At 29.1% G+C, this 14,861-nt stretch overlaps 1 protein-coding gene across 8 annotated transcripts in view; it reads left to right on the top strand.

The window, feature by feature from the left end:
* The window catches only part of LOC142235782 (sodium-coupled monocarboxylate transporter 2), a 406,987-nt gene that overhangs the window by 263,994 nt on the left and 128,132 nt on the right, over positions 1–14,861 (top strand). For all 8 annotated transcript variants that reach the window (XM_075307130.1, XM_075307217.1, XM_075307062.1 and 5 more), the window contains one exon: positions 13,782–13,999. In XM_075307130.1, coding sequence (XP_075163245.1) covers positions 13,789–13,999 — 211 coding nt within the window. In that variant the 5' untranslated portion in view covers positions 13,782–13,788. The remainder of the gene's footprint in view (positions 1–13,781; positions 14,000–14,861) is intronic.

Raw genomic sequence — 14,861 nt, 5'->3', positions numbered from 1 at the left:
CGGACTACTTTTTCGTTTTTTCGTTTATATACAGAAATAGGGTGGTTATGCAGATGTAAAACGGACCGGCTTCACAAATGTTGGGTAGGGGGGTGTTGCCTTTCAACCAGTTTTTTTTTTTTTGAATTGTTCTGTCTTCAAATCGTTGGAGGGGCGGTATATTTCTCCTCAACATACCGTCCAATAAATCGAAAAAAGTAAAAGTATTTTAAAATTTACCATATTAAAGTGTTGGACACGGAGAACATGCCTTTCCCAAACATATACCGGAAAATGAAGCACCCTCTACGTTGTCTGTCAATTTCATGTAAATTTATTTTTTTTTTTACTTAAAAAGTCTGGCAGAAGCCTGTGGAATAATCATAAAATTATGTACCGAGTTCCCATTTATCGACAATCCTCTACTTACTATTTTCAAAAAATCTGGCAAAAGGGAACGCCCTCCGTCACTCTTCCCCGACCAGATATCGTAAATTCACGTACCCTATATTCATTTCACAAACTACCCAACTTCACTATTCCCCTTCCCCAACCAGACATCGACAAATCATATACCCTGTATAAATTTAATTATCAAAATCAGATATCCTTTATAATAATATAACCTACCACACATCCTCTGTAAATTTCAAGTAAATTGGAAAAGTTTTACGGTATGTACTTGAGGAGAAATGCGATCAATTCAAATTATAAACTTTTGTAATGTGCACTGTATGTAAAAAAAGATTTTCCCGCTTTTCCGTTGATACTGTTCTTGAGTTTTCTTTGCTATAAAACTCACAGATCCCGAGACCTTTCCAATGAGAACCCGTGGAAATCGGTTCGTGCATTCTGGAAATGCATCAGAGATGGCGCTGCATATAAAAAAGAATTTCAAGCTTTTCCGTTAAAACTTTTCTTGAATTTTCTCTGCTATAAACCTTACGGAGCCCGAGACCTTTCCAACAAATGCAAAACTATGGAAATCGGTTTGTGCGTTCTGGAGTTAAAGCGTGAGGAAGGAAAACCCAACTTAATTTTATTTCCATAGAAAATTTTCTCGCAATTTTATTTCTATAGAAAATGTTTGCTAGATTTTATTTCTATTTAAAATATTATCAGAAATCGAGAATAAAAGAAATTTACCACACAACTTTTTAGGTGAACATATTGTTGTAGTTTATCTCAGTTTTTATATATTTCATTTAGAGGAAATTTCAAAGTTTTCCTCCTTAAACTTCTTTCTCTGCCCCACGTCCCTCAGATGAAAAAGCTAACAGTTCTCATGCCAGTATTTAGTTGAACATTTTCAACACACGAAAAGCTGATGTAGTATATCTACGTTAAATGTATATTAAATGTGGTCTTGATATTTTTATTACCCTCTCTGCGGTTGATGTTGTCTACATCATTGTAGGTCTACAAATATACCAACCAGCCACCAACATCAAATGTACAATTTCGACTTGCAATTTTCGTGTAAGCATGCAAAAGGAGTGTCCAACACTCTAGACCAGCAAAACGGAAACGGAAAGAAAACAGGACAAGCAGCAGCAACGGGCTGGTCATAAGGAAGTATGGCAATATTTTAGAGAAATTATTTTCAGTTTATTCTGGTAATGCTTTGCCATTGTCAAAGAATCCATTTGAGGCAGAGTTTGCTGGGAAGGGGGGCTGAATAATAAAATGTTGATGATAATTGAATCTAAGCTAAATCTAATACACAGCAATGACTATGGCATAAAGGCTTTTTGGGAATGGACAATGGATGGCCAAGAATAGTTGCAAATGAAATTATATTAAATTATATTTTAATGTATTTACATGAGAACATCTTTTGGTTTCAAAGGAGAAGAAAACATGCAATAAAGGAAAATGCATTAAAATGACAGCAAACCATTTCAATGTCAGTTTTAGCAAAAACAAGTATATACGGCCGCAAGTTCGGCCAGGCCGAATCTTATGTACCCACCACCATGGACTGCGTAGAAACTTCTACGAAAGACTATCATCCACAATCGAATTAATTGGGTTGTGGTATCTTAAAACTTCTTAACATCGTTTTCTAAATTGTGATTTAGTCCATACATGGTATATATTAGACAAAAAAGTTATGTATAGTTAGTCTACAAATAATTACGAATCGATATGGACTTTTTGTACGTAGAGAGCCAGAATTGAAATATGGGGGTCGCTTATATGGGGGCTATATACAATTATGAACTTGATATGGACCAATTTTTGTGTGATTGGGGATCGATTTATCTGAGGGCCATATATAACTATAGACCGATATGGACCTAGTTAGGCATGGTTGTTAACGACCATATACTAGCACAATGTACCAAATTTCAACTCACTCGGATGAAATTTGCTCCTCCAAGAGGTTCCAAAACCAAATCTCGGGATCGGTTTATATGGGGCTATGTACGATTATGGACTGATATGGACCACTTTTGGCATGGTTGTTAAATACCATATACTACCACCACGTACCAAATTTCAAGCAGATCGGATGAATTTTGCTTCTCCAAAAGGCACCGGAGGTCAAATCTGGGGATCGGTTTATATGGGAGCTATATATAATTATGGACTGATAGGAACCAATTCCTGCATGGTGGGTGGATACCATATACTAACATCACGTACCAAATTCCAACCGAATGGGAAGAATTTTGATCTTCCAAGGGGTTCTGGAGGTCAAATCTGGTGATCGGTTTATATGGGGCCTATATATAATTATGGACCGATATCGACCAATTTTTACATGGGAGTTTGAGGCCATATATTAACACCACGTACCAAATTTCAACTGAATCAGATGAATTTTGGTCTTCCAAGAGGTTCCGGAGGTCAAATCTGGTGATCGGTTTATATGGGGGCTATATATAATTATGAACCGATGTGGACCAATTTTTGCATGGTTATTAGAGACCATATACTAACATCACGTACCAAATGTCCGCCGGATCGGATGAAATTTGCTTCTCTTAGAGGCCTCGCAAGCCAAATCGGGGGATCGGTTTATATGGGGGCTATATATAATTATGGACCGATGTGGACCAATTTTTGCATGGTTGTTAGAGACCATATACTAACACCATGTACCAAATTTTAGCCGGATCGGATGAAATTTGCTTCTCTTAGAGGCCTCGCAAGCCAAATCGGGGGATCGGTTTATGTGGGGGCTATATATAATTATGGACCGATGTCGACCAATTTTTGCACGGTTGTTAAAGACCATATACTAACACCATGTACCAAATTTCAGCCGGATCGGATGAAATTTGCTTCTCTTAGAGGCCTCGCAAGCCAAATCGGGGGATCGGTTTATATGGGGGCTATATATAATTATGGACCGATGTGGACCAATTTTTGCGTGGTTGTTAGAGACCATATACTGACACCATGTACCAAATTTCAGCCGGATCGGATGAAATTTGCTTCTCTTAGGGGCCTCGCAAGCCAAATCGGGGGATCGGTTTATATGGGGGCTATATATAATTATGGACCGATGTGGACCAATTTTTGCATGGTTGTTAGAGACCATATACCAACACCATGTACCAAATTTCAGCCGGATCGGATGAAATTTGCTTCTCTTAGTGGCCTCGCAAGCCAAATTTTGGGGTCCGTTTATATGGGGGCTATACGTAAAAGTGGACCGATATGGCCCATTTGCAATACCATCCGACCTACATCAATAACAACTACTTGTGCCAAGTTTCAAGTCGATAGCTTGTTTCGTTCGGAAGTTAGCGTGATTTCAACAGACGGACGGACGGACGGACGGACGGACGGACGGACGGACGGACGGACGGACATGCTCAGATCGACTCAGAATTTCACCACGACCCAGAATATATATACTTTATGGGGTCTTAGAGCAATATTTCGATGTGTTACAAACGGAATGACAAAGTTAATATACCCCCCATCCTATGGTGGTGGGTATAAAAAGGTATTTACATGGACATGAGGATATAAGAAATTATTTTGTCTGTTATTTCTTGTACATATGGATCCAATCTCAGAAATAATAATATTAATCACATTTCGGAATTAAATAACAAAAACAAAATATTAATAATGGTAAAGAGCTTTAAAAAAATAAATAAGCTTTTTTTTTTAATTTTCTATCGAAATAAAATTTTGACAATATTTTCTATAGAAATAAAATTATGACAAACTTTTCTATTGAAATAAAATTTTGACAAAATATGCTGCAGAAAAAAATTTTCAAAAAATTACCATAGAAATACAAAATTGACAAAATATTCTATAAAATAAACTTTTGACAATATTTTCTATGGAAATAAAATTTTGAAAAAAGTTTCAATAGAAATAACATATTGACAAAATTTTCATTAGAAATAAAATGTGGACAAAATTTTTTGCAGAAATAAAATTTTGAAAAAAAATTCTATAGAAATAAAATTTGACATAATTTTCTATAGAAATAAAATTTTGACAAAATTTTCTATAGAAATTAAGTTTTGACATAATTTTCTATAGAAATAAAATGTTGACAACAGTTTCTATAGAAATAAAATGTGTCTATTATTATTGTCTATTATTTCTTGTACATATGGATCCAATCACAGAAATAATAATATTAATAATATTTCGGAATTAGATAACAAAAACAAAATATTAATAATGGTAAATAGCTTTAAAAAAATAAATAAGTTTTTTTTTTAAATTTTCTATGGAAAAAAATTTGGACAACATTTTCTATAAAAATAAAATTGTGACAAAATTTTCTATTGAAATAAAATTTTGACTAAATATGCTGCAGAAAAAAATTTCAAAAAATTGCTATAAAAATACTAAATTGACAAAATATTCTATAAAATAAAATGTTGACAATATTTTCTATGGAAAAAAAAATTTACAAAAGTTTCTATAGAAATAACATTTTGACAAAATTTTCTATAGAAATAACATTTTGACAAAAGTTTCTTTAGAAACAAAATTTTGGCAAAATTTTCTATAGAAATAAAATTTTGACAAAATTTTCTATAGAAATAAAATTTTGACAAAATTTTCTATAGAAATAAAATTTTGACAAAATTTTCTATAGAAATAACATTTTGACAAAATTTTCTATAGAAATAAAATTTTGAAAAAATTTTCTACAGAAATAAAATTTTAACAAAATTTTCTATAGAAATAAAATTTTGACAAAATTTTCTATAGAAATAAAATTTTGACAAAAGTTTCTATAGAAATAACATTTTGACAAAATTTTGTGTAGAAACAAAATCTAGAAAAAATTTCTATAGAAATTAAATTTTGACATTTTTTTTTCTATAGAAATAAAATTTCGGCACAATTTTCTAAAGAAATAAAATTTTGGCAAATGGTCCATAGAAATAAAATTTTGAAAAAAAAAATCTATTTAGTTTAACATTTCTATAGAATAAAAATTATGACAAAATTTTCTATAGAAATTAAATTTTGACAAAATTTCTATAGAAATAAAATTTCGACAAAATTTTCTATAGAAATAAAATTTTGGCACAATTTACTATAAAAATTAAATTTTGGCAAAATTTGCTGTAGAAATAAAATTTTGACAAAATTGTTTGTAGAAATTAAGTTTTTGACATAATTTTCAATAGAAATAAAATTTTGACAAAAGTTTCTATAGAAATAAAATTTTGACAACATTTTGTTTAGAAATGAAATTTTGAAAAATATTTCTATAGAAATATCATTTCGACACAAATTTCTATAGAAATAACATTTTGACAAAATTTTCTATAGAAATAACATTTTGATAAAATTTTCTATAAAGTATTAAATTTTGACAAATTTTCTATAGAAATAAAATTTTGACGAAATTTTCTATAGAAATAAATATTTGACAACATTTTCTATAGAAATAAAATTTTGACAAAATTTTCTATAGAAATAAAATTTTGACAAAATTTTCTATAGAAATAAAATTTTGACAATATTTTCTACAGAAATAAATTTTTTATACAATTTTCTACAGAAATTAAGTTTTGACATAATTTTCTATAGAAATAAAATTTTGACAAAAGTTTCTATAGAAATAAAATTTTGACAAAATTTTCTGTAGAAACAAAATTTTGACAATTGTTTTTTCTATAGAAATAAAATTTCGGCAAAATTTTCTAAAGAAATAAAATTTTGGCATAGAAATAAAATTTTGAAAAAAAAATCTATATAGTGTAACATTTGACAAAATTTTCTCTAGGAATAAAATCGTGACAAAATATTCTATAGAAATAAAATTTTGACAAAATTTTCTACAGAAATAAAAATTTCACAAAAGTTTCTATAGAAATAAAATTTTGACAAAATTTTCTATAGAAATAAGATTTAGAAAAAAATTCTATAGAAATAACATTTTGACAAAATTTTCTGTAAAAATAAAATTTTGACAACATTTTCTATAGAAATAAAATTTAGACAAATTTTTTTTCTATAGAAATAAAATTTCGGCAAAATTTTCTAAAGAAATAAAATTTTGGCAAATGGTCCATAGAAATACAATTTTGAAAAAAAATTCTATAGAGTTTAACATTTGACAAATTTTTCTATAAAAATAACATTTTGACAAAATTTTCAGTAGAAATAAAATTTTGACAAAATTTTCAGTAGAAATAAAATTTTGACAAAAATTTTCTATAGAAATAAAATTTTGACAAAATTTTCTATAGAAATAAAATTTTGACAAAATTTTCTATAGAAATAACATTTTGACAATATTTTCTTCGGAAATAAAATTTTGACAAAATTTTCTATAGAAATTAAGTTTTGACATAATTTTCTATAGAAATACAATTTTGACAAAATTTTCTATAGAAATAAAATTTTGACAATATTTTCTACAGAAATAAACTTTTGGCAAAATCTTCTATAGAAATAAAATTTTGACAAAATTTTATATAAAAATAAAATTTTGACAATATTTTCTACAGAAATAAAATTTTGACAAAATTTTCTATACAAATTAAGTTTTGACATAATTTTCTATAGAAATAAAATTTTGACAAAATTTTATATAGAAATAAAATTTTGACAATATTTTCTTCGGAAATAAAATTTTGACAAAATTTTCTATAGAAATTAAGTTTTGACATAATTTTCTATAGAAATACAATTTTGACAAAATTTTCTATAGAAATAAAATTTTGACAATATTTTCTACAGAAATAAACTTTTGGCAAAATCTTCTATAGAAATAAAATTTTGACAAAATTTTATATAAAAATAAAATTTTGACAATATTTTCTACAGAAATAAAATTTTAACAAAATTTTCTATACAAATTAAGTTTTGACATAATTTTCTATAGAAATAAAATTTTGACAAAAGTTTCTATAGAAATAAAATTTTGACAAAATTTTGTGTAGAAATAAAATCTAGAAAAAAAAAAATTCTATAAAAATAACATTTTGACAAAATTTTCTGTAGAAATAAAATTTTGACAAAATTTTCTGTAGAAATAAAATTTTGACAAAATTTTCTATAGAAATAAAATTTTGACAATTTTTTTTTATAGAAATAAAATTTCGGCAAAATTTTCTAAGGACATAAAATTTTGGCAAATGGCCCATATAAAAAAAGTTAAAAAAAAAAATTCTATATAGTTTAACATTTGGCAAAATTTTCTATAGAAATAAAATCGTGACAAAATTTTCTATAGAAATAAAATTTTGACAAAATTTTCTATAGAAATAAAATTTTCTATAGAATTAAAATTATGACAAAATTTTCTATACAAAATTTTGACAAATTTTTTTTTCTATAGAAATAAAATTTCGGCAAAATTTTCTAAAGAAATAAAATGTTGGCAAATGGTCCATAGAAAAAAAATTTTGAAAAAATTTCTATAGAGTTTAACATTTGGCAAAATTTTCTGTAGGAATAAAATCGTGACAAAATTTGCTATAGAAATAACATTTTAACAAAATTTTCTATAGAAATAAAATTTTGACAAAATTTTCTATAGAAATAAAATGTTCACAAAATTTGCTATAGAAATAAAATTTTGACAAAATTTTCTATAGAAATAGAATTTTCACAAAATTTTCTATAGAAATAAAATCGTTCTATAGAAATAAAATTTGACAAAATTTTGTACAGAAATAAAATTTTGACAAAATTTTCTATAGAAATAAAATTTTATCTAATTATACAATTATTTTTCGAGCTTTGTGGACAGATATAGATTAAGGAACATGGTTAATAGAGCCATTGAAAAGAAAACGCCAGATACAAATCTATACACGCCTGGACTGTACATGTTTCGGTTCGGGCGAATGAACCTTTCCACAGCCTTTAGTATAGATCTGGCTGGGAGAGACAACTCAATTTTGGGCCCTTTATGCTAACTCCTTATGGAGAAAACATTTGGGAAATTACCTCTTACAAATTGAATCATCTTTTCTCCCACTGTACATCATCTTTTCATATAACTTACAAGTCCCTTAATCTTATTTTATTTCGTTTTGTTACATAGTAATGCAACAACACGAAATTTATTTTTAGAAGCTAAATTTGTTAGAATTAACCTAAGTGGTGAACAGTCGAACAATGCTTATTGTTTCTAGAGTCAACTACAAACAACATGTGACAACTTACAGAAACTGGTTTCCCGGATACAACAACAATTCTAACTCGTACATTAGTCGTGTTTTGACATAATTTTCTATAGAAATAAAATTTTTTCAAAAGTTTCTATAAAAATAAAATTTTGACTAAATTTTGTGTAGCAATGAAATTTTGAAAAAATTTATATAGAAATAACATTTTGACAAAATTTTCTATAGAAATAAAATGTTGACAAAATTTTCTATAGAAATAAAATGTCAGCAAAATTTTCTAAAGAAATAAAATTTATGCAAATGGTCCATAGAAATAAAATTTTGAAGAAAAAAATTCTACAGAGTTTAACATTTGACAAAATTTTCTATAGAAATAAAATATTGACAAAATTTTCTATAGAAATAAAATTTTCCATTTGTTTTGTTTTATTATTGTTGGTTTTGTTCTTTAAGCTTTGTTGTTGTTTTTTATTGCAGCTTAAAACCATACATTGACTAAACTACAAGTGTAGCTTAACCAACAGAGGAAAAGAATGTTTGTCAAATTTATTTGGGCAAAGCCCTATAGACTGCAAGATGGTTGGATGGACGCACGTTTCGGAATTACCACATTCCTCATCAGCATCCTCTACTTGCAGCAAAACTATCAACCAATTATCAGAATAAATTCAGGCAGTTTACTAAACCCAACAAAAACCACACTTGAACCCTCCGAAAAAAGGTTTTACATTGATAGCCGGCTTATGCCGAAATAAATTCGAAACAAACATATCTCTTTTCCTATGCCACTGTCAAATCATCTATTTGAATTCACATGGCTGGGTTTATTTTGAGCGTGCCTCCACTTCTTTTTCCATTTTGACAAAATTTTCTACAGAAATAAAATTTTGACGAAATTTTCTATAGAAATAAAATTTTGACATAATTTTCTATAGAAATAAAATTTTGACAAAATTTTTCGTCGGAACCGTTTTCAAGGCTACAAATTACAAAATTGTACAAAATTTAGTTACAAAATTCACAAAATAAAATCATACTGTCTATTATAAATTATATTTTCTCCGCTGTCTTGCTACTTCGCTGTCTGTGTGTTGACAAAAGTTTCTATAGAAATAAACCTACGAACCTATTGACTCAACTCTTCTGTCGCTCTGAATGAGATATTTTTTTTTGCTATTTTTGGTCATTTATTACAAAAAAATAATTATTTTTTGCTTTAAATTTAATTTAATCTAGCTATTTTTACCTCTCAATAATTGGCAACACTGATTGTCACTCACATGTCTCTCATTGTCTCTTGTGCTCTCATATACAATTCAATTCAATATTATTTTTATTAAAGATAATTTTCCATAAATTAATTAAACCAATACCATGGAAATATAGACAACTTAAATACTTTCAACAACGATAGTTTCATTACAGCATTAATACCATTATGAATGCCTTGCAGTTGTATATACATTCGTAATATTCTCACAAAGCTTTCTCACACAGACCCATACTAAGTCACGTAAATAATTAATCACCCTTACTTGCCTCTATCATCCACTATCTCTAGGCTGCTCATCATCAATCTGTAACTCCCTGAGGCTAAACAATTTACTTCAAATGATTAAATCTACAAGTCCCAAGTGGCTCTGTTTGCTTCAACATAAAAGATGAGCTCGGGGAAAGGGGACATTTATTCACCCATTCACTCGGTCGTCCATTTAAAATTCTAAAGTGAGAAAATAAATCCATCATCGTCATCATCATTATTCTGATGTATGAGTGATGCAAATATGATGTCAATAGTATAGGCATTGCCCTCGAGGGCCAAACACAACAAAGAAAAAAAGAGAATAGTAACCAAGTACCAACAAAATCGTAGTTCTCTTTCCTCCCGGAGAACTATGGACAATTTTTGTGAAATGTGATAGTGTTGTGTCAACTAAATGATACAACTCAAAAGTCCCTTTTATTTAATACCTCTTGAATGTGGTGGTTGTGTACTCGCCAAAAACAAAACACGACATATTTTAAATTGCCAGCATCCAGTCAGCAAGCAAGTCGCCCATCTAGCAAAATGGGAATAGCGTAATTCATGCATCTAACTAACAATTGTCGGTTACATGAGCTTATATGGTAACATCCAAAGGATGGCCATTATGTAGAGGTGAATATTGGTTTTGAAAAAAAAAGAAAAAACCAAAACAGAAAAAGGATCCCAACTGTGACACAAACATCATATGAGACGACAATTTTGAAAAAGAGAAGCAAGTCAAAATTGAGAAACTAATCTCTCAACACAGACTTACACTCATAGTTACATTTGATATGATGAGGAGAAGGAGAGCACAAGCCTCAAGTAATTTTGTTTTTGTTGTTGTTATTTGATTTTCTAATTTTTCTGAGTGAATTCTATGCTCTGAAAAAAAAATACAGTTCTTATGTGAACGATAAGGCGATCTAATAAGTAATACAAATTTTTAAATCAATTATGAGCCTTATTTTGGGGGTTCTGAATTGTGCTTTAAGTTTTTTTTTGTAATAGGGTTTACTTTGAAGAATTTGTTATAGTTTGAATTTGTAAACTGATACATATTTGTAGTTGAATGGATTTGTTAATAATTGAAAAAAGAGAACAAAGTTTCGATAAATCAGACTTTTATCCTAATTTAAATTTTATAGAGCCTACACTCAAAAAAGGTGAAAAAGAGAAAAATTATACACAAACGAAGAATAGAGGTTTACTAAGTGTCTCCCACAAAATAGTTCAGAATTTCTTTAAATTTGTAAATTTTACCAATAATGCGCCCATCTTGAACTTCGTATGACACTAAACCCATTTTTGCAATTTTGAAATCCAATTTTTTCCTTCAAAATAATAAATTTTCTCTAACAAGTCAAATAACAAAATTATGTATAGCAAATTTTCTTGAATTTGTCGAACAATTTGCACTAGTTTCCAATTTTCCTTATATCCATTTTCATGAAGCATATATCATATCTGTTATCTTGTCTGTATATTTATGCTAGTTAGAAACTTAACTGCTGAAAATTTTTCAGTTAAAAATAACCAGAGAAAAGATATTAGCAATTTACTCTCAGTTAGTCGTTATAATAGAATGAATTTCAAAAACTATACCAGGATAGACTCAGCGGGTAACAGGGTCGTTACAAACCATTTATTTTTAGTTGACTGCCAGAGAAAGAAACACTGCTTATTTCTTTTACATGCACAAAAGTTATTCATTTACACAGGTTGAACACAATAATCACACAAAAATGTTAAATATAGTCACAAATCTAGTCGTCCCACGCAGATAGTTACTCCTCGCGGCGCTAGGAGTGGGCGGGCGGATATACGGGCCCGTTTTCTTCTATTGACGATCCAGGGGAACTCGGACACAGGGGTTAGGGGTTGTAGATTGGATGGCGAAGTTCTGTTTCGATGGTGAAGGGGAGCGGTGAGGAGGTCAGAGAGAAAGGGATGGTCAGACGAAGATTATACTTCTCTGAACAAGGTGGCGAGGAGAGGGGTGTCAAACGAAGATTATACCTCGCTAAGCAAGGGAGGGGTTTCAGACGAAGATTATACTTCGCTGACCAAGGAGGGGTGTCGGACGAATATTATACTTCGCTGGCCGAGCTGCGCTGGGTGGAAGATCCTCTTTTGTGGTTTGTATTAATTTTATTTGAAGCTGAGATTTACTCAGCATTAACTAAAATTAGTTCTTACCTCTTTGGCGATCGCCAACCAACCGCCCAGTTTCTTGTCTCGCTACTCCTTTTATAGCCACAGCCGCTCGGCCACTCACACATCACGCAGCTGTTGACCTACACAGCTGACAGCTCAAGTAAACATTGCTTGTCAAATCCAATAGATGACGTTATCCTATACTCTAGTACATTAGTGTTGTGGGTAAAAACAAGCCATCTGGCGACTTTTGCCATCACAATATTAATACTAATACTAATACTAATACTAATACTAATACTAATACTAATACTAATACTAATACTAATACTAATACTAATACTAATACTAATACTAATACTAATACTAATACTAATACTAATACTAATACTAATACTAATACTAATACTAATACTAATACTAATACTAATACTAATACTAATACTAATACTAATACTAATACTAATACTAATACTAATACTAATACTAATACTAATACTAATACTAATACTAATACTAATACTAATACTAATACTAATACTAATACTAATACTAATACTAATACTAATACTAATACTAATACTAATACTAATACTAATACTAATACTAATACTAATACTAATACTAATACTAATACTAATACTAATACTAATACTAATACTAATACTAATACTAATACTAATACTAATACTAATACTAATACTAATACTAATACTAATACTAATACTAATACTAATACTAATACTAATACTAATACTAATACTAATACTAATACTAATACTAATACTAATACTAATACTAATACTAATACTAATACTAATACTAATACTAATACTAATACTAATACTAATACTAATACTAATACTAATACTAATACTAATACTAATACTAATACTAATACTAATACTAATACTAATACTAATACTAATACTAATACTAATACTAATACTAATACTAATACTAATACTAATACTAATACTAATACTAATACTAATACTAATACTAATACTAATACTAATACTAATACTAATACTAATACTAATACTAATACTAATACTAATACTAATACTAATACTAATACTAATACTAATACTAATACTAATACTAATACTAATACTAATACTAATACTAATACTAATACTAATACTAATACTAATACTAATACTAATACTAATACTAATACTAATACTAATACTAATACTAATACTAATACTAATACTAATACTAATACTAATACTAATACTAATACTAATACTAATACTAATACTAATACTAATACTAATACTAATACTAATACTAATACTAATACTAATACTAATACTAATACTAATACTAATACTAATACTAATACTAATACTAATACTAATACTAATACTAATACTAATACTAATACTAATACTAATACTAATACTAATACTAATACTAATACTAATACTAATACTAATACTAATCCTGATTACTTTAGTCTAAATTTTAAAAATGTCCCAATTTTTTTTACCATTCTTTGATTTTTTCTCTCCGATTTTTTTCCATTTCAGCATCACCATGGCCAAAGAACTGAACACACTGGGATGGGATTATTTGATGTTTGCCCTATTCATCGCTTTTACGGTATTCACGCCACTATGGAAACGCTTGTTTGGTAAACAGAAAGCTCGCAGTAAAGCCGATTATGTATTTGCAACAGGCGGTGTTTCCATTGTAGCCGTAATGATTTCCATAGCCAGAGGTACTCTGGGCGTAAGGACTGTTCTAGGTAAGTTCACACAAAACAAAGAATTTTTAAATTCTTGGCATTATAGCGAGAGATGGTGGTGGTGGTGCCTACAAACCTCTATATGGGGATTTTGTCCCCAAAAAATTCACGATGTTTGTGTCCACTGTTTGTTTGCTAGAGTTGAGGCTAGGTCAGTGGTCACATTTGGAAGCGTGGGAACAAACTTTGTTGTGAAAGTTTTTTGTGTGTGTGTGTATGTTGTTTTTTGGAATATTTTGTCGACACTCATGGTTTGGGCTGACCAAACAACCAAGAAAAAGGGAATAAAAAGAGACTCGAAAACCATAGGTTAGTTACCATTAACCACATAGCCCAAATATCCAGACCCATAGCCACACACATGCAAACCCTAGTTCCTAAGGTCAGAAGGCATAGCAAATATGTCCTGTGTTGGTTTTTTTTATGGCATTTATGTCGCTTGTTTTTTTCTCTCAACCTCATTCCCAATAGAAAAAGAAACAAAATTTTAACATCGAACTACAATACTTTTAGGTATCATAAGCGGGAGAGTTTTAATGTTTTTCGATCACAGCTTTTGCCTGTGTTTTGTTTGCTTCCCCAAAAAATATCTCACAGATGAGATTGTAATAAATGATACTCCTAGAGAGAGAGAGAGAGAACTCTTACTTAAAAACACACACATATATTAGGACAAAATGAAAGAAGTTTATGTGTAGATGCAGAATTAATGTTTATTGTTTAGTCCCATGTCCAATGTCCGACTTGCCTACACGGTTTTCTAATGTATCCTTAAATCAAAATTAGCTTAGGGAATCATAAAGTTCGTAGAATAAATTATAATACCTGTACCTTATTGTGTTACTCCCATTCTCTGTTTTGT

The sequence above is a fragment of the Haematobia irritans genome, chromosome 1 (genome assembly GCF_050003625.1).
Source record: "Haematobia irritans isolate KBUSLIRL chromosome 1, ASM5000362v1, whole genome shotgun sequence".
Taxonomy (NCBI): Eukaryota; Metazoa; Arthropoda; class Insecta; order Diptera; family Muscidae; genus Haematobia; species Haematobia irritans.
The sequence above is the reverse complement of the archived record's forward strand: the minus strand, read 5'-3'. Positions and strand labels throughout refer to the sequence as shown.